The sequence below is a fragment of the Nyctibius grandis genome, chromosome 9, assembly GCF_013368605.1.
Source record: "Nyctibius grandis isolate bNycGra1 chromosome 9, bNycGra1.pri, whole genome shotgun sequence".
NCBI classification, from domain to species: domain Eukaryota; kingdom Metazoa; phylum Chordata; class Aves; order Nyctibiiformes; family Nyctibiidae; genus Nyctibius; species Nyctibius grandis.
Window position 1 is genome coordinate 18,512,269 of NC_090666.1, and position 25,432 is coordinate 18,537,700.

At 37.1% G+C, this 25,432-nt stretch overlaps 1 protein-coding gene across 1 annotated transcript in view; it reads left to right on the forward strand.

The window, feature by feature from the left end:
• GRB14 (growth factor receptor bound protein 14) overlaps positions 1–25,432 on the forward strand; it is a 71,565-nt gene that overhangs the window by 38,966 nt on the left and 7,167 nt on the right. The window contains exons 3-12 of the mRNA XM_068407847.1: positions 3,813–3,969; positions 10,394–10,515; positions 12,468–12,542; positions 19,117–19,254; positions 20,309–20,419; positions 20,611–20,706; positions 21,285–21,365; positions 23,609–23,725; positions 23,823–23,880; positions 23,972–24,059. Coding sequence (XP_068263948.1) covers positions 3,813–3,969; positions 10,394–10,515; positions 12,468–12,542; positions 19,117–19,254; positions 20,309–20,419; positions 20,611–20,706; positions 21,285–21,365; positions 23,609–23,725; positions 23,823–23,880; positions 23,972–24,059 — 1,043 coding nt within the window. The remainder of the gene's footprint in view (positions 1–3,812; positions 3,970–10,393; positions 10,516–12,467; positions 12,543–19,116; positions 19,255–20,308; positions 20,420–20,610; positions 20,707–21,284; positions 21,366–23,608; positions 23,726–23,822; positions 23,881–23,971; positions 24,060–25,432) is intronic.

Sequence of the window (25,432 nt, forward strand, 5' to 3'; positions counted from 1 at the left end):
GCTGCTGCTCAGGGGGGCCCAGAGCACGGAAACCGCTCGCCCGCTACAGCGTGATCTCTCCCCGCACTAACCTCAGTCGCTGCCGCCGCTGCCGCCGCTGCTGCCGTTGCCGCTGTTGCCGCCGTTGCCGGCTGGCCAAAAAAAACCCAAACAAAAAGGCACAGAGAATATAAACTCTGGGGGTTTTTTCCATATTTTTTTTTTGTTGTTGTTGGGTTGTTTGGTTTTGTTTTAGCTGTGCTCCTGTAGTCCAAGGCCACCTCCAAGGCTTTCCACTCCGAGTTGAACGGCTGCAGGCAGCTCATTATCATGACTTGTGTTGCTGTCTTCAGCATCTTAAAAAGTCTTTTTCTATGTCTTCAGCAATAAGAGTGTAGTCATCTGCACTACGACTCTTAACCCTTTTAAAAAGAATTTCTGTAAAAATCTTGTGTCAGGGGCCTCAGCATGGGCTGTATGTGCTCTTGCTGTAAAACAAGCACACCGCCTAACTTGATGAGTACCTGGAGAAAACAGTAGTTGCTAGTACATGCTGGCAGGGTCGCTAGCCAGGACGCTGGCATGGATTCTCACCCTGGCTTTATTGTGAGAATATTGAGAAATAGAATAGAATATTTCAGTTGGAAGGCACCTACAATCATCATCTAGTCCAATACTAGGAAAGTTGCTTTAATTCTCTCCCCTCCTTTCCCCTTCTATACTGTCCCTCTCCTTTCTGCCACTTCAGCCTGTAAAATCTTCTAGATTCAGCCTGACACAGACTTACTGGAGATGCTAATGAGACTGTCCCTGACCTTCAGTGCTGCCCAGAGTAGGACATGTTTTAAGGTGATGGAATGCCGTTTTGTCTACTCACCTGTACAGCCCTCCATCCCATTCACAGCGCACCATGACAGACACCTCTTTTAATTTTATCTTTGAATCCTTGTAAATACTGCAGGAGTTTAAATAATTCATGCAGGTTTATCCTGAACTGCAGAACATCATTTCTGTGTGACTGGAGTAGGAGTTTAAGTAAGTTGTGTGTGTGGAACAAGACCCTACTGCAAGCAGGCTACGTTGCTACCTGTCTCATTGCTTAGCAGTGGGAACGCTGCCAAAGCATAGACATCTTATAAAACCAACCACAGCCATTGACCATGGCTGCTGTGGCAGTATTGATCATTGGATTCAATATTGATATGGACTTTTTGCCTTTTATGTTAAATATAAGTACAGGGCTGTAGCTTACACCTGCGGAAACTTTGGATTGACTTTCTCCAAGGTCTGCCTGTTTTCCCTGGAAGGCTCTGCTTTGAGGTGGTTGATTCATGAGTAGAGAGAGATTTTCACCATTCTAGAAGCGTGGTTTTAATGTTTGCCGTATCCTGGATATTGGTGTCATGGCAAGGGTGGCTGAACCTCATGTGGAACTCTTGAGCAATCATCACTTATTGGCTGAAATATTAAAGCAGATTATCACAGACTTCATGCTGATCTAATATGCAGGGCCAAAGTTCGTAACAGAACTGATGTATATGTAGTTGCACAGAGAAAAGCACTTTTTTTTGAGAGAAGTAAGGCCATCAGTGTGCTTTAATCTCTATGTGTTTTCAAATGGGGTCCTTTTTCCTTGTTCTGATGTTTGGAAACCATGGGTGAGCTGACCTGCTTTTTTTTTTTTTTCAATTTTTGGATTTTTGCCATTAGTGGGAGAGAAGCAGGTGGCAGGAGATACAGTTGCAGGTCCTTGCTCCTGCCAGCTTCAGCACAAACCAGAGAAGGAACTGCTGTAACAAGTTAGGGCAACAGTACATTGCTGATTGTTCATCAGATGCTAGAAATCAGCATGTGTTTAGTAAGGTAGCAATTAATGACTGACAATAACATGCTTGTTTGTCTTTAAAGGAAGAACTTGTGTCTTGGTGTTTAATGAAGGGTTTACAATGGTATTTAGGTTTTGTGCATAAAGTTCAGGTGAGTTGTGTCATGTATTCTGATGAATATGGATAAATTGAATAAACTAAGAGGAGGGGTTTTGAGATAAATTAAAAACATCTTGGACGACCTTTGTCTTGAGGATGTCAGACAGGGTAGGCAGGGTAGTTTAACCTGTGCCGAGTTCCTTGCTGTTGTGGCCAGACTGTCACTAGCAAGTGAGATGCTTAGTGTTCCCATTTGCACAGCACGCAGCAGGCACTGCGCTGGGAATGGATGCTCAGACTCTTACTGTTTTGGTAGAGAGGGAATAATGTTGCTCAGTGTTACTTCTCACTACTGGAAAATGTAAATATTGGGGAATAAATTCCATTCTTAAAGATGAATTAATGTATTCGCTTCGCAGTCTCATTACATTGAGTGGCTTTTGGGTGAAAATGCTTGTTTGAAAATACAAAGCATAAAAAAGATGCGTTCCAGACTTGATCACTTAGTGTGTTTCTGAGCACCTGGAAGACTTTTATGGCATATTTAATGTTGCATCAAATCTTCTATACCTACTGCTCATGTTTACCTGCCTGTTTCTGTTTATAATAAAATCTCAAACATCTGTTTTATTTTAGGAACAATGTTACTATTCTAACATAAAGTACCACAGATAAGAGTTGATCCTTGTGTCAAGAGCCTCAGTATTTTTCACTTTTTGTGTTTCACCTACTTTTAGAAAATGAGAAAAGGAGGAAATCTAAGAGAGTATTGAGTTTCTTGACTGCTGTGAGGAATATGAAATTATTTTCTCTTATACAAAAAAACTTCTGTGGTGACTTTAATGGGATTAGTCACTGTGCAGAGCTTATGAAGACAGAGCACTAGTGATTTGCATCAGTTCCATCCAATTCACTGATTCATCTGATTCATTTGATTTGTTCTGCTTCAGAGAAAGAAAATACAGCAAAAAAATACCTAAATGATCATGCCTTCTTTCAAACAGTCAATATGCAATAAGACTTCCTCAGCCTCTTCATTTGAAACTAAGAGTAAGCATGTTTAGCTTCACCTCTTCAAGAACTTAATGGACACCCATTTTCAGGACTCTAAAATGTGTACTAATGTTGAAAAATAAAATTTTTTACTGAAAATAAAAATGACCAGGGTAAGTCATGAGAGTTTATATTGCCTCCTTTGTCCCCTCCAACTATACTTAATAGAATAAAGAAACTTGGAAAACTACTGAGGTAAAACGTGATAAAAATTGCCTACTTTATCATAAGTTTTTTGCATGTACATTTGCTAGAACATTTTATTTCCTGGTCCTCATAAGATGGTAATTATTTTCTGTGTATGATGTTTTTGATTCTCTATGTATGTATATATGCCTTTTTTTACTCATAGTTCCAGTTATTGCTTGTCAAAATTGTAAGGAGCTCTGTAGCATCTCCTGTTTTTATTGTCTATAGAACTGTGAGCATCTTGAATCTGATTGCTGTTCTCTGAACTAACTCTATCAAATCTTTCTACAGTTCTGCAGGCATAGAGTTCTTGGGTTTCACTGTTTATCCTCTCTGGTTTCTTCTTTAGCTTATATAAGAATTTACAGTTTCACTGGGTTTATTTACCTCTCCATTACAATTTTTTTCTTAAAGTGAATGCACCAATCTGTCCAGTGTCCTGTGGCAACGGATGACCAACAGCCAAATTTAGAAGTGGGATATGGTTTGCTCAGCTGTTTTGTTCTCAATTCTGCCATTGCACTAGAGAGAAATGGCTGTCTTCAGTATTGCGTCCTATGTGTATAGGTTCTTGTCTCAGTTGTGAAGCCGAGAGAGGAACATATTAGAACTAACTGAATCAAAAGATTAAACTAATGGATATTTTAGCTTTTTTATTTATTGCAGGTAATTAAAGTGTACAGTGAAGATGATACTAGCAGAGCTTTGGAAGTACCAAGTGATATAACAGCCAGGGATGTATGTCAGCTGTTGATATTGAAGAACCACTATATTGATGACCACAGCTGGACTCTCTTTGAACAACTTACTCACACAGGTTTAGGTAAGACTAATACTATACAATGGTATGGCAGTAAATAAGATGTTTGGTTTTCATTTTCACATAGAAGCACAATTGTAATAGAAAGACTTGGAAGCAAAATGATGGGAGGACTTGTGTGAATTTGTTGTTTTGGGGGTTCGCTGCTTCTGTGTCTCTTTTTTTGAAAGCATAGCTATAAAGTACATTTTGTCATAGTACATTTACCTCATACTGCTCGATCTGCATCTGTAAGAGTGATTTGGAAGACACTGACTGTTAAGGTTCTCACTGCAAATTCTTCCTCACTCTTCCTTGCTTTTCTTTGGCAGTTCTTCCTCTTTTACTGGTATTTCTTGCTTGTCTCTAGCAAAACTGGGATTATTTTCATTGCACATAAAATCTTTGTTGTTCCCAACACACCTGAGTGAAAGCTCTGACATCAAGGACAGAAAGCAGTTATGCAGTGCTGTTCTATCTGGACAGCAGAACTCAGTCTTCAGAAACAACATCAGAGTAGGCTGTCAGTATTTTCCTTCACTACAATCAGTTTGGCTAGATTTATTGTGAACTCTAGGACAGGACTACTTAAAAAGCAGAACAAAACCATTCTTCTAAACTTCCAGTTATGGACCAGTGAACTGTGTTGAAGTGACTTTATGCTTAGTGTTTTAAGTTGCTGGAAACGAAACGGTCTGGACTCCTTCCACATCATCAGTGTTCCTCTAGTCTAGTAAAAAATATTATACAGTTTAAAATGTGTCATCTGTGGTTTCAGATTACAACTATGATTTTAACTTCTGGTCTCTGTTCATTTTTATAGTGTATAGACATAATTTTGCATAAAAACACATTAAGACAAATTAAATATAGGGAGAAAGGGGATGTTTGCCGAGATGTAAAAAATGCAGAACACAGGAAAGACTTCACTCAGCGAAAGGTGAGTTTAGAAGCCCACTGCGAGGGTGTAGTATTGAACTGATGCTCTAGTCAGACCATCTTACTTCCTTTTACAGCACTATGTTTCAGTACTGTATTGTGTTTGGTTTTGATAGGGAATTTTATCAGAAAAATCTACTAGAAGACAAATGCCATAAAAAATACGGTTTTAATTTCATGTCACTCAAAGTTTCCATATTATTCTTGAACTTTGGCACTGTACTAGAGTTACCAAAGGTAGTACTTCTGCAACCTCAAGGGAGTTCCAGCTGCTAGTGCAGAGTGGCTCGAGAAAGAGGACATTTTGAGGGCCTTCCTGCAAAACACATAGAAAACCCCTTGGAGTCCTTAATTCTCAGAAGAGACTGCACTGGTACCTGGTAACTCTAGTACTGTCCATTTTAAAAAAAACACACACCACCCACAAAAAATCAAACACCCATCTCACACGCCATGGGTATTTATGGCTAAAATCTATTGTTAAACTCCCCTTCTGTGTATGTATCTGGGGAACCTGGACTCATGCATTTGTGTAAAATAAACTTGACTGTGTGTCTCCGACTGTATTAACAGCTGTGTTTTAAAGATGAACTACAAAAGCTAAAACTGTTTTCTGGCCTTTTCTGCTCCTTTATCCTATGAAGGCAGCCACAAACGTTTTTTTTTTTTTTTTTTTTTTCTTGCATGGTAACATTTCAAAGATATTTATAACCTTTTGCACTGAATGCATCAGTTGTAAGATGCTTCCAGCTCAGAGTAAGGTCAGAGTTAAATCTGGGTCGAGGCTGTAAATGACTGACTGCCACAGAAGAGAAGGTATAAAAATGGCTTTAGACAACATTACTATATAAATAGTAGAAGTGTTTTCTGTATTTTATAGTGTGGCTGGTGTTTAAGTAGTGTAGTAACTATTGAAGAACACAGTTTTAACAAACCATGCCAGAACAATAGTGGTATTGTTTCTCCAGGTTTATTTATTTGCACAATACGCTCTTTGTCAAATAGTGTGTTTGCTTCAATCTGAAGGATTTCTTGGAAGATTTCAATATCAAATCATTAGTGAAGTTGCTTTTCCTAAGATTCTGAAATTCTCAAAATCGCTGGCACGCAGGTCTGAAGATCTGCGTTCACCATACAGTCTTCTGATTCCTCCAGCTGCTTTGGGCACAGTTTTAGAAAACGGTGAATTGTTCATTTTTAAAATAACATTATTTTCTAGATGATGAGGATGGCAATTCAACATTACTAGACAAGGAAAGGAACAACTTGAGGTATTTTTTTTTTTTTTATGATACTGAATAACAATGGATTTATTTTTGTGATAGTGTTAGATCTGGTTTTGTTTGAAAGGTTTATCATACTGATCTTGACTTGCATTAAGTATATTCTTAAGCACCGGATGAGTAGTGTGAACAAATATTTTTCAAATGATGATTTAGCTTTGGACTGTTTGCTATTTATTATTCTGTTGTATGCTTTACACGTGGAAATTTGGACAGTCTTTTTCTACTCCCAAGTTAAATGGATGGATATAGAAAGGAGAAGTACTGTGAGTGAGTGTGTGTGTCTGTGTAAATTCCAGTATGATGGGGATTAATAATTCATTCATCAATTAGTGAACATTTTCTTTAATATCTAACAGCTGTCTGAATACTCCTGAATTAGATATGATTGCATGAATCTTAGTGAGCTGAGCACAGCGTTCTGCTTTTAATCAAGACAGACATTAATTACATCACCAGAGTGTGCCTTCATTTCTGTGTGGAGGTATCTGCGTATGAAGGTAAAAAAAAAAAAAAGGGAAAAAAATCCCACCCAAAAGAAAACATAAAACCACAATCTGTATGTTCCTGTTTTCACATACCTATATGCCTTTTAGTGTGGAACTATATTGTTGAACATTAAGCATGTTCATGTCCTCACTGCATTGCATGGCAAGTGCTGATCGGGTGGTGTTGATTCAGGGCGAGGGGGCAGGTGAGATGGTTCCTCCACTTGCGCTGCTTCCCCGGGGCACCGGCCGGTGCACCCCATCTGCCTGCCATGGGGCACCCCCGCTGCACCCAGCCCGCTGCCACTGCCTCAACACCCGGCATGCTCAGCCTTCCTACCCACCTCCGAAGTTTTGCAGTAGCCTGGGTCCTATTTCAAATATCTGAAGTATGATGATTATTACAGCACTGTAAATCGCAGTATGTTTCAGAACTGTGTGCTTCTGGTATGTGTCCTTTTTGTCCCAGGCTATTGAATTCAAAGAAATTCTTGGGTGTTTTTCATCTTGTCTAAGATCATTGAAGGTAGCTGAGGTATGCCTAGATTTAGATGGTGCCATCTCATCCCTACCACCAGGTACCTTGGTGCTGGAGTCTCATACTTCCACTGCAATTCCCCTGTACAGATAAGGCTGTGAAAACAGATCAGTTTTCCATAGCTGTTCTCCTTTTCAAGGAAAATACTGCCTTCATCCTGAAATTTTTCCTTTTCTAGTGAGAAACTTTTGTGTTGACTGCAAACAGTTTTCGATTTGCTTCTGCAGCTCAATAGACTTGTGTTCTAGGGTTCCTCTTTGAGTAGGCGGTAGTGCCTTGGCTAGGCACATCATCATTGTGTTTGTCTCTCACTTTGATTTCACTATCTGCATTCTTTTAGGTAGCCTGTGGGAAGGCTCACAAAGCACTATCTGTGCAACAGTACTGGGCAACGGCTTTTCTGGTTTTTATTTAGTTTAAATTTTTTCCCCTGCTGGGTGGCTAGAGAGAAGGCTATTTGAAATGTGTTCTGTCATGCACTTCAATATTAATTCTTCTTTCATGTGCTTTAGTTACTTTCTATAGTCAAGGAGACTTTTGTTTTGGGCTGTAGCAGGTGCTTCTCATGTTAGATAGTAGCAATAAAGAGACTGTAGAGAGGAAGGCAGAAACTCTCCAGTCTATCTGGAAGACAAAAAATGATCTAACTAAACCAAAGTGCAGCTTTTTCGTGGCAACATTTAGGGATTTGATTACAGGGCTGTGTTTTGGAGGGCACTAACTCAGTGTTTTGGTTTCTTCAAGACAGTAAGTTGAATCAATTTTAAAATATTCTGTGATGTGACACCTTAAAAATACAGAAATACCAGCATCCTTACCCATCCATTGGAGTGATGCAGAATGTCTTGTTTTTGTACCAAGAAGTAAGTCTTCAGGAAATGGTATTTTCTTAAATGTCACAATGCCAAGCATTTAAGAGTTTTAAATGTCATCCCAGAGGAGCACTTTCTCTCTATAAAACTGAAAGGAAAAAAAAATGCTGGGTTTGAGTGAGAGCTTCAGTTCTTTAGTGTCTCTTTACCCCTGCATCTGAAGAAGGTGTTTTGGAGTAGAGCAGCTGGTACAAGATTTTAAAATGCTCACTGTTCTTTCAGTATTTTGGGGATATATTTTGTTTTCTGAATTGCTTTATGTTTTTATTTGTTTAATGTGATTTGGTTACAAAATGTGAGTTTCATGTGGCATCCTTAATCTCTGTCTTGGGCTCAAGAATGAGTTAAATTCAATGAACAATGAGTTAAATTTAATGGAAGTTTAACTTTTCCCTACTTGATCTGTAGATCATGAGGGTGCTCTGACTTCTGCTAGTCATGAGTTTGATATTTTCCTGCTGAGGTGAAATTTAGCAGTATGAGTATACTGTCTCTGAATTTGCTAGCTGGAAACTTCCTGAAGAAGCTTATAGATTTGCAGGCTACAATAGTACACTGTCCACCTGACTGGACAATGTGGAAGCATGAAGCAGTGACTGGCAAAAGAGGTGGCAAGAGATCAGATCAATAAAGAGATGCTGTAGTTCTAAAGAGGCTTTAATGATTTCACATTTGAGGTTTGATTTTTATCTCTTAGAAAGTTGTATGTGCTACACTTTATGAAAGTTAGGCTCTGTGTTTAGCCAGGACAATTGCAAAAATTTACCACTTATATTAATTTAATGTTATGCCTAATTAAATTTTTTAAAAAATCTATACTATTCTTTTATCTGTAATGATTTTTTAAAAAAGTTTCTAACAACAGGCAGTTATATGAGAGCATCAACATTCATTTAAAGTATATCATAAGATCTCTTATGATAATGCAGTGAAGTATAGAAAATGTGATCGGAAAATGTGAGTTACGTGGTTTTTATAAGATATTTTTAATTGCCTTTTCCCTTTGAAGCAATGATCAGAATTGGATGTTAAAACTCCGTAACTGGCAGGGAGACTTAAGTATAGATCTCAAACCTGTTCTTAACCTGTAACTCATTGTTGGAGTATAATTTAAATTTGGAGGTGACAATGATCATTTAAATAAAATCTATGACTTTGCTCAGCTCCATCTTGTTCTCATTAGTATGAGCCCACAATGACGTACAAGTGGCCACAAAAACTGTATACTCATTTGGAAGCCTGTTCATCCTTTTTTTGTAACATGTTTTCATAAACTGCTGAAATTTATTTAAAAAAAAGGCAGTATAAGTAATATTGTACAGAAATTATCCATAGTCTTTCAGGATTTATGCTTAACTTCCTGCACTATGAGTAGTCCCATTGCATTACTCAGAGCATGCAACACGTAAACATGCACAACACATCTACAGGCAAGTCCTTAAATTCTCTCTCTTTTCTATAAGTGCAATTCATATTGCTGTAAAATCGAAAAATTCACTCAAGAATGTGAGTGCCAGGAGCAGTCTAAAGCAGTGAGAATGGTGATTCTGAACACCAGTGCTGTGGTGCAAATAACTGAATTCTTTGCCTTTTCTTCCCCTCACCTCACCGCAAAGCCAAACTACACATTAGGATTCACTTTGTAGGTTTTTGTTTTGTTTTCTGTTTTAGTTTTTTTCATGGCTTACTTTTACCATTCCTTTTGCATATGCTAGTTCTACAGCTGCTAAAATTCTCAGTATCCCTGGTTTGTGCAAAAACATTAAAACACTGAAATGCCCTAAGTTCATTTGCAGTTTTAGAAATGCTTCAGGACATAGTAGGGGTCTGGGGAGAAGATGACAAATTAATGCTATTGTATGTTGCAGATAACTTTCACTTTATGAATGATGCATTAGAGAAAGGAGTGTTAGAAAGACATTGCTGACACTCAGCCAGGCTGAGTGAATGGTTGAAGAGGTCTGCTGCCATGCCTCACACAGCAGGAACAGCCTGGCTTCTGCAGGGAGAGCATGGATTTGGCCATGAAATGGAATGAAGCCCTCAGCTGCTCTTGTAAAAGAAAACAACAACAAAACACAAACAAAATACCTCATGTGTAACCTCCCTCAGAAGTTGGGCCCTACTGAGGTGGAACAGTAACTTGGTGTAACATGGACCTGATTAATGGACTGTGTTCAGACTGCTTGTTTCATGTTTTGTATTAGTCCAATTTAATAATATTTTTATTATCTGACCTTTGTGTTTTCACATTCTACTCGTAGGCTCTTAGGTGCAGGTTATGTGTTGTTTTTTTTTTAATTTGTTTGTTTTGTTTTTTTTTTACAGGAAGAGCTATAGAGGACCATGAATTAGTGGTGGAAGTCCAGTCAAATTGGGTAACGGAAGAGGAAAACAAACTGTATTTTAGAAAAAATTATGCCAAGTATGAGTTTTTTAAAAATCCACTGGTGAGTCCTAACATTATATCTGTGAAGTGGTGCAATTCCTGTTGCTGCAAAATAGTCTTTCCTGTTACACACAGATAGGCAGACTGTAAAGCTGTTAATGTAACATGAGTCAAAAGGAATAATTGGGAGGGAATATATGGCATATAGGAATATATTGTAGTGTGTGTGACTGTTGGCCAGTCCCTTTGTTGCAATTGGAAATCGTCCGTGTTCATACTTTTTTTGTGGGGTGAAGGAGGCAGACATGGGTTTAACTTTACTGAAGTTTGCACGCACACCTACGGCAAAATAAAATTTTTGAAATTGAATGAAGTTTCCATCAAGTGACAACAAGATATAAAGTGAAGCAATGTGAGGAGGGGCATCTGTAGCAAAGATGAATTTATTGTTAAAGTGAAAATAGAGTGTTATGGCCCAGCGCTGCCCCATGGCAGCTTCTCAGAGCTGCAGCTAAATGACAACTGACACAAAAGGCCATGAGCAGCCATAACCTATTAGGAGTAAGTGAAAGTGAAGCCAAAGTTAGTGTACGTAAGGGATGGAAAGAGAGCAGAGACAATTTATAACTCAAGGATGTTGCCAAAGGTTAATGCTGCTGATTCAGACCTTGGCTGATGGCAAAGGCCATGGAAGCAGTCCTGGCTCAGCAGGAAAAATTCACCATCTGGTTGCTCAAACGCATGGTGGATTTGGATCACTCCTGATGCTGTCTCTTATAGAGCCAGCTTGTTTCAGATGTCAAAAGGAGAAATAGCAGAAATGTATGAGGACTTGAAAGGTGAAACTGGAAGGGAACTCAAATTATCTACCTGTGAAAAGGATGAAAAGGTAAATATTAAGATACCAAAAGACAGAAGAGATCTGAGGGTTTTTTTCTTGCTCTACCTTTGTTTGTCTGGGCAAATCATGTAATTCCCTGAAATGGAGATATCACTGCACTAGTGAAAAATTCTAAGCTTGAGATGGTCTACAGTTAGTAGAGAAGCTTTTAAAGAATAAGCATGTTTGTGTATTGGTTAACCAGTGAGTGGAACCAGCTGTGGAGTGTGGCAGACGTGCAGCTGTGACTAGCATCAGCAGCTGTGGCTAATCAGAGTCCCAACTATTCCTGTTGAATCATTCTTCTGGGTACTGTGGTCCCAGGTGTAGCAAGGGTGCTTTATCAGAAATAAGTCAATATGAATTAACATTACCAGTAGTTCAGTTTTATTAAAAATGAAAGTTAGTGGACATTGGATAGTCAAGGGAATATTAGCTTCAAACTTGTCCAAGCCTTGAGAAAACTTTATTGGTAATGGTCAAATTCTTGGCTGGTTCATATCTGCATGACTATTTTGAACTCCCCAGCTGCAGGTCTGTCCCATAAATTACCCCTTGAGCTTTCTTTGATAATAAAATTGGAACTTTAAATGTAGACTTTTTAACCACACCATATTGATGTAGTCAGATTTTTATGTTAGTTCGTATCATACAAAATGGACAATTAAAAAAAACCTGAGAGGACTTATTCTCTATTAATGGAAGTTATTCAAAAATATTTTCTAGTGTAATGAAGACAATGAAAAACAATATATTTTTCAGCATGTTGGTGTATATCCTCCCTACTTTGTAGCATATTGAAGCCCCAGGCAAGTCTTACATGTCAACAGCAATAGAAATAACTGCTAGAAAAACAACACTAAGGGCCAAGTATTGCAATATGACTTGCACTGGTGTATGAAACCCTTTTGCTTCTAGAGACCACTGATGTTTTCTCAAAATTCTAGGTTTTTCATAAATAATATATAGGATGTCACAAATTTAGGAATGATATTAAGATAAGCATAAGTTATTGGATCAGAGAATCTGCAGTGTCTTGCACTGCATTGAGAACTTTAATTTTACATCCAAAGGAGATGGGAAGTTTAATATTTATTTTTATGGAACTTTGCTACAAATTATTATTGTTACAGAGCTTTTTTCCAGATCATATGATATCTTTTCCAAGTGAGACCAATGCAGCCGTAAGCCACTCTGGGATATTACAGGTATGTAATCTTTGAATGAAGATGAGCCAGCATAGCTCAGGATTTGCCATTGTCTGTGTTGTGTGAGCATAGCTTTTTGTCACTGTTGCAGCTGTTGCTAGGTTTTGAATAACTCAAAACATTGTTAATAACTTTTTCCTTATGAGATATAAAGTGATGTGTCCTTTCCAGGCAGTTATTATATGACCCCACTTGGAAACTTGCACATTCTTTCAGAATCAAGGAGTGCCAAATCAGACAAAATGCAGTAAAAATGGTTAATACCTTTATTGGATATTTCAGGTGAAAGACCCTGATTCCTTAGAAACGTGGAGTGCTGCCATACTTTGCACATACTTAACAGCAGGCCTTGGTAGAATACTGAGGAACTGGTAATGTGATACAAATGCATATAAAAAAAGAGTTAAATGGTTAAAATTAATGAGTAGAAAATTTAGACTGACTAGTATGATTTGTTAGCTTGAGGGCTACTGTAGCCTTTGGAAAAAAAATATGGTAGGTCACTCAGTGTTAGTCATCTTTTAAGCGGACACAAGATTTTAATTTACAGTGGGAATAATTTCACAGAATGACCATATCAGGGATCATCGTCTTCCTTCTCCAAGAGGGGAAAAATGAGTAATAAAGGTGGAAACATACACATCACTCTTGTTTGCTTGTCACTAGAAAAAATAATTAATAGAAGAACTTTCACTGGTCTTAAGACAACAACCCTGTGTGTGAATTTTGGGGATAAAGAATGATTGGAAAGGGAACGTAGTAACACAAGATATTTAAGGTAGACCTAAAAGAAATCTAGAAATTACTGATTTTTTTTTTTGCAGCTATATATTAAATTCTACCTTGGCATCCAACAATACAAGAAAAACATGAAAGAGCTTACTCTCAAAGCATTCTTCTGTATTAAATTGTTATATCCTTATAAAAGTGGATGTTAGGAAGTTAAGATTATCCCAAATATAGTAAAAAATGTTTCAATTTAAATTAAATTGACACATGCTAGATTCTGTAAATCATTTTTACAAACCTAAATAAAAACTTTGTAATTTCAAAAGATGCTGCATATCGAGTGAGAATTGGTTCACTTTTACTACCTAAATAGCAAATAGATTTTGCAGTCTAACGTAAACATTTAATTTAGAAAATCTTGTCTCCTTTGTTAATAGAACTTAATATTTTTTCCTTGCAAATGTAATTTGGTAGTTTGAAAAAAATAATACAGACTTCTGTAATGGAACTGTTTGCCATATACTTTTGCACAGAACTTCCTTAAGCCCATATTGTGATATGTAAAACATGTGCAGACCTTGTTGGTAAGATAAGAATCATTCTAAATGCATATAGTTATATCCCATTTTGATAGCTGGAAAAAAATTTTATGAACTCTCCTCTGTTGCTATTTTATGTAGTATTGTCTGTTTAATTGTATTTCATCAAATAAAACTTACTAGGCAAAAATTAGAGATACTTTTGTGGATTGTGCAGCCATTATGCATGTTTCAGCAGAAGCTGTTGGGTAAATTGTTTACAGTGTGTCACTGTTTCCTTGGAAACTTTCATTAAGACAAGTTAATGGGCTTGTGTTATTATTTGTGATGTGCTTGGTCAAGTATCAAGAGAGACATTAGTTTTAACAACTCAATGCTTACAAGTGATTAAAAAATCACTTCTGATACTTTTATAGCTTTTTGTGGATTGAGCTGTAGGCAAGTAAAATGTTTTTCAAGTATGTTTTTCTTGACTTTCATTGAAAGTGAAAGAGTGAGTATTTTGGCTGATGACTTTAAATCAGAGCCTCTAAATAGCCCCAAAACCAAAAAAAAACCATGCCAGTCTCCTATCTATTTGACATGTGCTAAGTAAAATTCCTAGGTCTGACATATACTGAATGTCTACGTATACCAAAGAGAGAGGTTTAATCTCTGCCATGAAGACCTTTAGCATAAAAAGTGTGTTGCTGTATTGATTAGAGTGTGGCTGCTCTGAGACACATCACCATATGCACATGTCTAGTGGTAGGCAGTATGGATTATTTGGAACTTGCTTTAGGTTATTTTTGCAAATTGGATGCTTTAAAACATGTCAAAAATGAACGCAGTATGAAGATTTTACTCTGAGGCCTCTCCCCATAGTAATGAAATACTCTATTAATTTTCAGATTTTGGGGTGGGTTGTTTGTTTTTTGAGAATCAGCAACTTTCATAGGTGGGCAACAAGTTAAATTCACTTAGTCTAATTAGATGTGAAACTGTTGTTGAATGTAATTTTAAATGGGGCTTGTGTCTTGTTTAAAACATCGTCTCCTTATTGGAGCAACTCTTATTTTAGATGAATTCATGTCCATACTAGATCCTTTTGTATTCTTATTTATGACAGCATTTCCAATGAATAGACTGCACAACATAGATAGTGTTGACAGAATTGAATCCTTCTGAGTTAATAGGTGAAATCCTAGCCTCACTGAAGTCAATATTTTATCCTAGGTTTCTTTCATTTTCTTTTTGTCTATGAATAACATTTCTCCAATTTTGTAATTCTGGTTTTTTTTAATCTTTAATTGTATTTGTAGCAGAATTTTTTTCACTATGCAGCATGTCAGTCAGTGTTTTAAATGTAACAGTGACATCTTCAAAATAGAAGGTTGAAAATACTCGTGTAATTACACTTTTTTCTGGTTTTGCTTTAAGAATAGACCTATTCCCTCCCTTTTTCCTCATTGTTTAATACATGCAGTTGATATTGAGGTTCTGTAGGGAGACTTGAAGTTCAGAGTTCAAGTCTTGTATTGACCAGTTTGGCTGCTTCTTTCTCATAGCTTTTTACTTACTATGTGAAAACATTAAAAGAACCTCTTGTAGATACCACATGTCCAAGCCATTTTCCAGAGCAATGACAAAAAACTTGCACCTGAAGTAGAATATATTAAAGAAGGGAGCATATGTCTTTCCTAAATAAACATAAAAAATAAATGTTGTATATGCAAAAATTAAGTTAAAGACAGAACAGGATTACCAAGCGAAACACTCATAATTTTGTGAAAGGTAGAATCACTGATAGTGTCTTTTCTTTTTGCCCTTTCCCCATTGCCATCTCTTGCCATGAGTTCTTTGTTGTTCCCATTCTCTGCCTTCACAGATTTTAAGATTCAAGCTTTCATTTCTTTAATCTCTCTGCCACGGTAAGTCCCTCTTTCCCTGACCAGTTTCTCATCTGACTGCGTTCCAGTATTCAGGCTGAAATAGCCATACACTGAATTTCAGTCTCTTGTCAATCTCCTAGATGTGTTCTAGTCTGCCCGTTGCCTTTCCTCATCTTCCCCTCTAGGTTTTGCTGGCCTGTTTCCCAGTCTAAACCCCTCAGATTGACTGAAGTCTATAGGAGGCAACACTGAGAATCAGTATTAGTTCTTCACTGGAATTACTTGGTGCCCCCAAAATTTATCAGCAGGTTCAGGGGAAATCCTGCTTATCCCCAGTAGCATTGGGCTGGATCATGGATGGCTGTCATCACATCTTTTAAGAAATCAGTCGTCAAATTCAAACTTGATTCACAGAGTCTTAGGAAAATGGTGGCTTCTTTGACTCTCCAAAATAGTGTGGAAGTGCTTGAGAAGCATCCACCTTAGCAAATGTTGTCTCCGCTACTGCAGTCATTCTTTCATTGAAAATGTTGAAGGTGCAGACGAGTAAGTTGTATAGTTAGGAGTGCAGCTCTCAATCTTTATTGCATTCAGTGACATCTAGTATTTCTGTGGTTTTTATTATTATATTTGTCCGAGGCAGTGCGATGTTTTTCCTGTTCTGTTGTTTTTGTACTTGTTGATTGATTTGATTTTTTGTTTGTGTTGTTTTTTTTTTCCAACAAAAGACATTCATTTGCTTTGTTTTTTGTTCAGATTGGTTTTAAATTGGTTGGTTTTACATCTGATCAAATCATAATTGAGTCCTTGGTGCTGTCATATATTAGTATCTGCAAGACATGGTAACATTTGACACCACCCTACCTATGACATTATGTATTTCACTGCATGGGGGGGAGGGTGCAAGCTTATTTCTGCATGTTGTGTGACCAATAATCATTGTCTGCAGCATACCAGCATTTAACTCTCCCCACTTCTTCCTATATTAAGGACTTTTCTTACTTTTCTTATTTTTGTCATAGTTTGATTACCTCTTATCTGCATAAGCAGGGATACATTCCCCCTCAGAGTAAACTTGCATGTACTTCCATTAAAAAAAACAACAAACCAACAATAAAGAAACCAAGCAAAACCAACCCACAACAAAAAAAAACCCAAGGAAGTTATCTTTCTACTATCTTTAGGTTTAGGTATTTATTACAGATAGTCAGTTCTCACTCTGAGATATTTTTACTGCTCATTCCTTGTGACAGTTAATGGTTTTGACTATAGCTTGTTCACGTTATATTTTCTCACACAGTCCTCAGCTGTCTTAGAAAGAAAAAGATGGATCTAGGACTGCCTTTTTCCTAGCATTATTGCTACTTTATTTTAATTGATAGCAGGGGTACAACAGTGACTGTTGAAGCTGAGCTTTGTATTGGTCCTTCACTTTGCCTGCTGAGTAAGAAAAGTGTTTTTCATGACAGCACTTCTAGTTTGAAGTTGTTATGGCAGAAATCCTGTGGAAGATACTTGTGCAGGCTGGGAGCCAGCCACTCCTTTCATCTTCATGAGAAATTCTAAAGCCTAAAAACACGTTCTTTTGGTTTTACATACATTGACTCTTTTAGATTATCCTAAAGCTTCCATTTTACTTGTTTATGGAGTTAAAATACTTTTTGGATTTAGCCCTTATATTCACCGTCAGTGAACCTGTTAATACGTGGCAAATGGGAAGATTAACAGGCTGGAACACCTACCAGGACCTACTCATCCACGTCAGTGTGACTTAAATAGCTTAAACTGCATTTGTACACGGCTGTGTGCCAGCAGCACATGTGGATAGATGTACCTAGTCTTATTGTAGTGTAACTATTCAGGTGAATAGCAGTGAAGCTATTCATGATATGTTCCTAGTTGTGGGCTAGGGCACTCCCCTGTCAAATGAAGCCTGCCCATGTTACTGCATTCACACCAGCTGAATTGAATTAGATCCGGCTGGTCTACAGGTGGTACAGTCATGCATCTGACTGCAAGGTAGGAAAACAATAAAAGTGAAAGAAACTTTGTGTATCTTGGTTGGACTGCATTATTTAGTGCCAAAGAACTTGGTGTACTTCCAAAGTCATGTTCACTTCATCATTTTGCTGCAGTCCGGTACTGGCCAGTCTGTCTCTTGCCTGGTAATCTGTTGCTTCGTGTCCTCGAATCAGATTTTCTGGAAGTGGTAGTGGACAGGAGGAAAATGCAGCAATGAAACTTGCAGATATCAACCAGAAAATCCCTTGTTCCTTACCTCTGTATAAGCCTAGATAGTGTTTATGATTCTGCAGACCAGTCTGGGGCAAGGTTCCTTGAAGAGCTTAGTAACAACACAGATTCCTTTGCATATATGGAAATTGAAGAATTCTAGGTTAGTCTGTTTAGATGTGAGTCATAGTTCTGAATAGTTTTATCGTAAGAAGAGTAATAAAACTGAATGCATTACATGGAATTAGAGTAAAGTTAGCATGGTTGCCAGCTTTTAGTGGGTACTTCTGCAGACTGAGTAAAACTGTACTTGGTGTTAGCAAGATAACAGCTGTGTTGCACTGACGATGTCTGGTTGAAATGGCTAAAGAGAAGCCATTGAATACCTTGAGTAGAGGCAGTGCATCAGTTAGCTTCTCTCAGTGCATTAGTTAACTTCTCTGTCTATCCGTATCATTCTGCCTTTTCTATGGCTTGTGAGGATGCACGCCTTTTTCTTGCAGTTCTGGAGGCAAAATGGCTGATCTGTCAGACTTTTCAATCCTCTTTCCTTCCTCCTGATTTTTCAATACTCTGCCACATGACCTTGAGCACACGCAGGAGCTGACTTGGTGACTGGCCCAGCCTCTCCTGGTTTTGGTTCAACTAAAGCTCCTAAAGCTCCTACTTAAGCACCAGTTCAGGTCCTGAGACCTTTGTTCCCTCCTTTTGAAAATGGTATTATCTGCCTGACCTGCATGGTTTTGTGAGTCAGATTTCATGATTTTTTTTGCTGAATTAATTTTAACTCGGTTCAGTTCCCTTTTTTAGTTTATAACACAGGAAGGATGCAATTTTTTTTTTCTTCTTTTAGTAGCCTTGATTTGCAGTTTTATATAAATAGGGTCTGAGGCATGGGATCTGAACTTCTTACACTGGTTTTGTTGCTGAAATCAACATATTGCATAACTAATGCTCTTGTTTCAAACCATATGTTCTATATAAATACGTAACTTGCTTAGCATACCTTGGAGTTGTGTAACATTCTACACGCCTTAAATCAGAGGTGCTCTTTAATGGGATTAGATGCAATCATAACTGAACTGCTGTGGTGTGATAGTGGATTTAGGGGTTTATTCCCCTTGGTCCTGCCTGAGTATGTTAACAAAATAGAAAGCTGGTTTCAAATGAAAAGAAAAATGCCTGTCTGATATTTTCTTTCAGATGTTCCTGAGCTCCAGCACGTATCCTGAGATTCATGGTTATTTGCATGCAAAGGAGCAGGGAAAAAAATCGTGGAAAAAATTGTATTTTCTTTTGAGAAGATCTGGCCTTTATTTTTCCACTAAAGGTACATCTAAGGTAAGGGAATGAAAGGGAAACAGAGAGAGAACTATGAAGTTAGAGCAAATGTGTTGTAATAATAACCAAAATTTGAATTTCAACTTACAGTGATAAAAAGGAAAAAAAATTCTATTTATTATAGGTAAAATCTAGAGAGATACTGAGGTATAAAATTGGGAAAGTATTGTCTTAGAAACAGTAGTTTCTTTTTGCCTGATCACTTTGCTTCATTATGGTTAATATTTTTCCAATCAGTTGACAGAGTGCCCTTTTAAAATGAATTTTCCAATAGTAGTTAAAATTCTGAAGTATAAATAGATGCTCTGAAAGGTGGACATAATACTTCATTATCTAAAATAACAAAAAACTATGTATAAAAGGATTTTATGGGATAATTTTGAGAGTTCTCAAATTTTGTCACTGGACAGTTTTTCATTTTATTAGTTCAACTGTTTGATGGCAGTACTTTAAACTTTAAATTATGTTAAGCAGGATACACTGGAGTTGAGACACCTTTTACGTAAACCACTTAAAACAATGCTTTTTCTTGTTCTGAATTTTCTGTGTTAACTGCCAGAGTATTGATTGAGCTGGTTTTGTATCCTTCAGCAAATTTCTTTTGTTTGTTTCCTTGACTTAATTAACCTTAGAGGATGGAGATAATGGTTAGAAATAGTACTGGACAGTAATCATTACAGTATGTTGTTTTTCAGATTATGAAACTGTATTTTATTTTCATGTTTGAAATGCATACAGCTCTCAAAACGACTCCTACTCTACTATTATTGTGGCTTGAATTTAGTGGTTGTTTTCCAAGAAATGATATCACTTGTACTTTGGTTTTTCTTCCGCTCTAGAAGAATGAACTCTTTGACTAGTTTGAGGTGGTTTTTCTCTGCATTATAAAATTAATGTTGAGTTGTCTCTTTCTAGGTTTTATGATGTCACAGTTAAAACTGCAGTATGTAAGACTGTCTTTTCGAACAGGATAACTACTATACGCTTCTGAGTTTCTTATCTGGAGAGGCTGGCTAAAAATAGTCTAACTGTATTACATTGCTCTTCTTTTTAGGAGCCAAGGCATCTGCAGTTTTTCTGTGAATTCAGCAATAGTGATATGTACATGTCTTTGACAGGCAAAAAGATTTCTGGAGTACCGACAAACTATGGATTCTCCTTTAAGGTACAAGCTTATTATTGTGATACATATTAAAGCAAGCCACAGTTTTTAGGTAAGCTTAAGTTTCTTTAAGGTTTTTGAAAACAATATTCAGCTGTCTGTTATAAAATAGGAGAATTAGTGGCTTTTATTTCAACAGGTATTATCTTCAAGATATGCATTAATGCTAAAAAAAATGTGCTGTGGCCTTCTAGCCTAACAAATCAGGAGGAACCAGAGACCTGAAACAGCTCTGTGCAGATGATGAACAAAGTAGGACCTGTTGGATGACAGCAATTAGATTGCTTAAGGTAATTTCTCTGTGTGGAATTAACTTCTTGCTTGAGTTTACTATGTGAAATTTTGATACTGTGCGGTAGAGAAGTAATGTAATTCTAGGTTCCCATGCAATATCAGTATCAATTTTGTACTCTGAAAGCTTGTTTTTCTGCATCCCAAAAAAACAGAGACCAAAGTACTGGAATCATTGTAGGGGATGGGATGATATCCTGAAGCCTCGGTCCTGCAAATACTTAAACTTAACATTGAGCATATGCTTATATGCTCAATTCAGTGAGATTGTTGAGTAGTGTTGGACAAAGCTACAAGAATACACAAGAACAGAACTTTAATATGTTTTTAAAATGTGTCTTTGTGACAAAATAGGAATAGGTCAGTTGGTGTATTAAACGGGTAGTATTTAATGCAGAATGTACATGTATAAAAGCAGCAGCAACAATGACAATGTGCATTTCCTTATCCTAACAGCATTTGTCCCTGGTTTTTAATGGTAAAGAAAAGCATATGTTATCTTTCACACCTGCAAAAAAAATGTACTTGGCTTAGGTTTATAATTTAAAATGCTAACCATATTGTTTTCTGGTTTTAGTATGGGATGCAGCTGTATCAGAATTACATGCAACCATATCAAGGTAGAAGTGGCTGCAGCCCTTTGAATGTAACACCTATGGTATGTCCTACAGTAGCTCCATGAATAAATACATTGTTTCTGCCACTGTGCTATTTTTAAGTAACTTGCGTCAGTTACACTACTGACCTGATCCTGCAAATCTTTGCATGTGCGAATGCTTGCCAAAAACTTTAGGGCTGTCAGGGTTGATGAGAGAGCTAATTAATTAATTTCCTTACTTAATACAAATTGGGTAGTTCAGACCAGTTAACAGGCTTTTCCCCTTTGTCAGTCTCCAGTATTTTGGGAGTTCATTGGCTTATTATCACTGTCAAAAAGATTGGAGAGAGGATTTTGAAAACAGAGCAGCAGAACTATAAATGCATTTAAAAAGAAGCAGTGTTTAAGGTTACGCATGCTGTAAATGATGAGTAAGAAAGCTATAACACATCCTTTTCGGTATAGAGTAATACTTCCATTTTATTTTTTTAATATAAAATATTAAGTATTTAAGATGAATTTCAGCTGGTGTAATACTGACTGGACTTCAGAGGAGCACCGTAATTTGTCAGAACTGAGTTTTGGAGGAACAACAGCCTATACTAGATGCTGTGTCCATCTCCTCAGTCACATAGTTGGGATTGGATCAGGTTGTCCTTTTCTTTAATATCTTGTGTTATCCCAGTTCATTATGAGTCATTTGATTTCAGACTTTTTCTTGGATGATTCATATCACCTTTGTGGTTTTTGTTGGCTAAATTGGGTAAAAATTACTTGTTGCTAGGACTTGTGACAGTGATTTTATGGTGGATTTTTTTAGATTTTGTTATAGTTCTTGCTGTTAAAATGCCTAAAATATGCATTTTCTATTACAGGTATTCACAAAAATAGTTTTCAGGGGTATTGCTAATAAGCATGGCTTCAGAATTGTGCTTAATACACTGACCATGTCTTTGTTTTCTGTTATGTGAAGCTGTTACAATAGCCAGCTGCTGCTTTTATAACAGATCTGGGAGCCATTACTGGTTCTCTCTCCTCTTACACTGCTGAGTGCATTTTAGCTTATGTTGCTTCTAACACAGGCAGAATCTATACCCAGTATTAAGCATGGCACTGTTTTTCTACTTGTGTATAATTCATGAATTAAACAGCAAATTGAATAAACTTGGGACTTAAGTGCACAAGCTAATGAACATACTTCGTAGGGGAACCACTTCCATGTTTCACATTCCGCAGTAACTCACAGCCATGTCAGCTACAAGGAGTTCCCTCCACTCTCCTAGAGGCAAACATTTTCTCTTATTTTGCCCTTGTTTTTTTACTTCTGCAGAGTTCTTCACAGGTTGCCGTTACTCAGGCAGACCTTAGATTATAGTGTCAAGAATTACAGTGGAGTACAGAATTGCTGTCTTCCATTTCTAGTTATATTCATGCTTGTAACCAAACGGGAACAAAAAAGAGCTGCTTTGGTTTTGGACTGGGAAGCTTTGCTAACCCTACAGAAATCTGGGCCTCTTGTGTTCCAGATGTTACTTTAACTTACAGAATGCTAGAATATTCTTTTAATTATTTGATATTCCATTGCCTGCCAATATTTGAGCCATTACAATCTGTGTTAAGCTTGGTTTTGTAAACTTTGGTTTCTGAGAAGTATTTTGGTGAGTTCTAAGACTATTTTGTCAAACTTCAGTGCTTTTTATTCTGTTGTTACAAATTTGATTTTCACTGGGAGGAAAAAAAAAAGCATTTTTTTATAATGGATCCTACAATTGTTGAGTCTGTGATAAGAGTTAGAAGGGATGTACTATAATAGAAGTTAAACTCCATAGAAATGACTGTTTTCAGTGCTTAAATCTGGTCAACTGTGAGTGAAAGTTTATGTAGAAAATACATAAATTTATGACATATTTATAGCAAAATATTTCAAATCTTTGTTATTATGTGTAAGAATTTTGTATTTTATCTTTTTTTCTGTTACTTGGACAACTTAATAAAAGTTGTTTTGACATGAAAAGGGCTAGTTATAGTTAAAATGTAAATAGAGTTTATGGTAACGTGATGCATTTATCATCTGTTGCAGTAATGCAAAAAGATGATCTGTCCTGCTAGACTGTAAAATTGAGCTTTGCAGCAGCGTACTGGAATTACAAATGCTCCCTAGGGTAAAATGAGTTTGGCTCTGATGGGAAACACTGCAGATAGTTGAAACACCACTTACAAAACAATGTTTTCTCAGAAGCCCGCTTTGAAATGATGGATCTTTTAAAAAATGAACAAACTAAATTTATTTTTCTTTGTTGCAGAGAAGCATTTCAGAAAATTCTTTAGTAGCAATGGATTTCTCAGGACACAGAAGCAGAATTATAGAAAATCCAACAGAGGCCCTTTCAGTTGCAGTTGAAGAAGGATTAGTGTGGCGGGTATAAACACCTTTGCTTAATCAGAGTAATATTTTCTGATTTTTTTTTTTTAAACAAAAAAGCTTTGAAATCATGCTTTTACTTCTCTCTCATACAGAGGAGAGGGTGTCTACGACTGAACTCACATGGTAGTCCTATTGCCATGTCTAACATGGGTATGTGTGAGTTAATTCATTGTCAGAGAAATGCAATAGCTGGTTCTTTCAATAAAGGCAAAATGTTTTTTAAAGATGTTTATTTCTACAGCTATACACAGATCTCAGTCATGGTTTCATCATAAAATCTCTAGAGAAGAGGCTCAGAGACTTATTTTGCAGCATGGACTTGTAGATGGGTAAGTTAATTCTTTACATAACTCTTCTGAGACACATTTCTAGTCACCAACTGCTATTTTCGTGTACTTCTTACTGGGGGGGAGATGGAAGAAGGAAGATTTTGCACTTACCTAATAGAAATAAAAATTCTTTTATATAAGGGTATCTGGGGATCAGTTGGTTTTATTTTATATCTTTTGGAAGCAATAAAGTGGTGATCTAACACTTCGATTCTGTCACTGACAGATTACTTATGTCTGCTCAGAGCCAGGCACTTGAGCTCTGTGTTTGCACAGTATTCTCTGGGAACTGTCAACTCTGGCACCAGTGTCTTTTGTATCTCTTATTAGTGATGAAAGAATGAAAGCAAGCCTGAAAACATTGACTAACCCTATTCTAAGTTGAACTGTACAGAGACAGCCATAGAACAAAAAGTATGCTTTTCCTCAAGAAATGACTAAAAATTGTATTATCCTTTGGTCATAAGCAATAAACATTAGGATAAGACTGTTCACTTTTGTTTTTCTCTCATTTAAATATTAATTTTTAAAAAATTACAAAGCAAGTAGATATTTTATGTTCAAATCCTCCCGTTTTTCATTTCCGTATTTTTATCCTTACTCTTGTATTAAATGTAAACGTGAGCCTCTTTCATTGAACGAGTAATTCCGTAAAACTCTCAGTTCCTCTGAGTCTGTTTCCAGTTAGGTACCTGTAATATCAGATTACTGGTTAAATTCCTTCAGTTTTAGATTAAGTATGTGCGAGCAGCGGAGGAACAACACGCAGACAACTCATTATGAGTGATAAAGCATGTGTCACTTTATTAGCCCAGACAGCATCTATTTATACAGTGGATTTTAATTATGCCTACTAGTCAACTATTGATTGGCTGAAGCTCTACAAGTTACTTTTGCATATCCCTCCTACTTGCGGTTAGCCAGCTGTGCTTCTTTCTCATTCTCACGGCTCTTACTCCCCCTTTAGTTAGTTGTTTACGATCCCTGTCAAGGTCTCAGTATCCTTGCCGTTCTGCTATCATCAGCATGAATTGCAGTTTCGGCCAGGGCCTGAGGCCTAGTCTTGCTCACCTCAGAATCTGCTCTGCTCGTACAGTTGTTCCAATGAGCCATGACCTTTGTCATGCAGCCAATCCCCAACAAGTATGTTCTAATACTGTTTCTACATCTGCAAAAAGGTCTCTAGGGAAAAGAAAAAAGAGATGGGAAGGAAAGGGAGACAAATAGTCATACTCAACAAGAATGGCTAATTGGACTTTCCCTTTTGTATTTTTTTCTTCTATTTTTTGATTTCAGGGGTCGTGTTTTTAAGCCTGGCTAATCATCCTGAAACTGCTTCTGTACCCTGCATTCATTTTTGCTTTTGTTACATG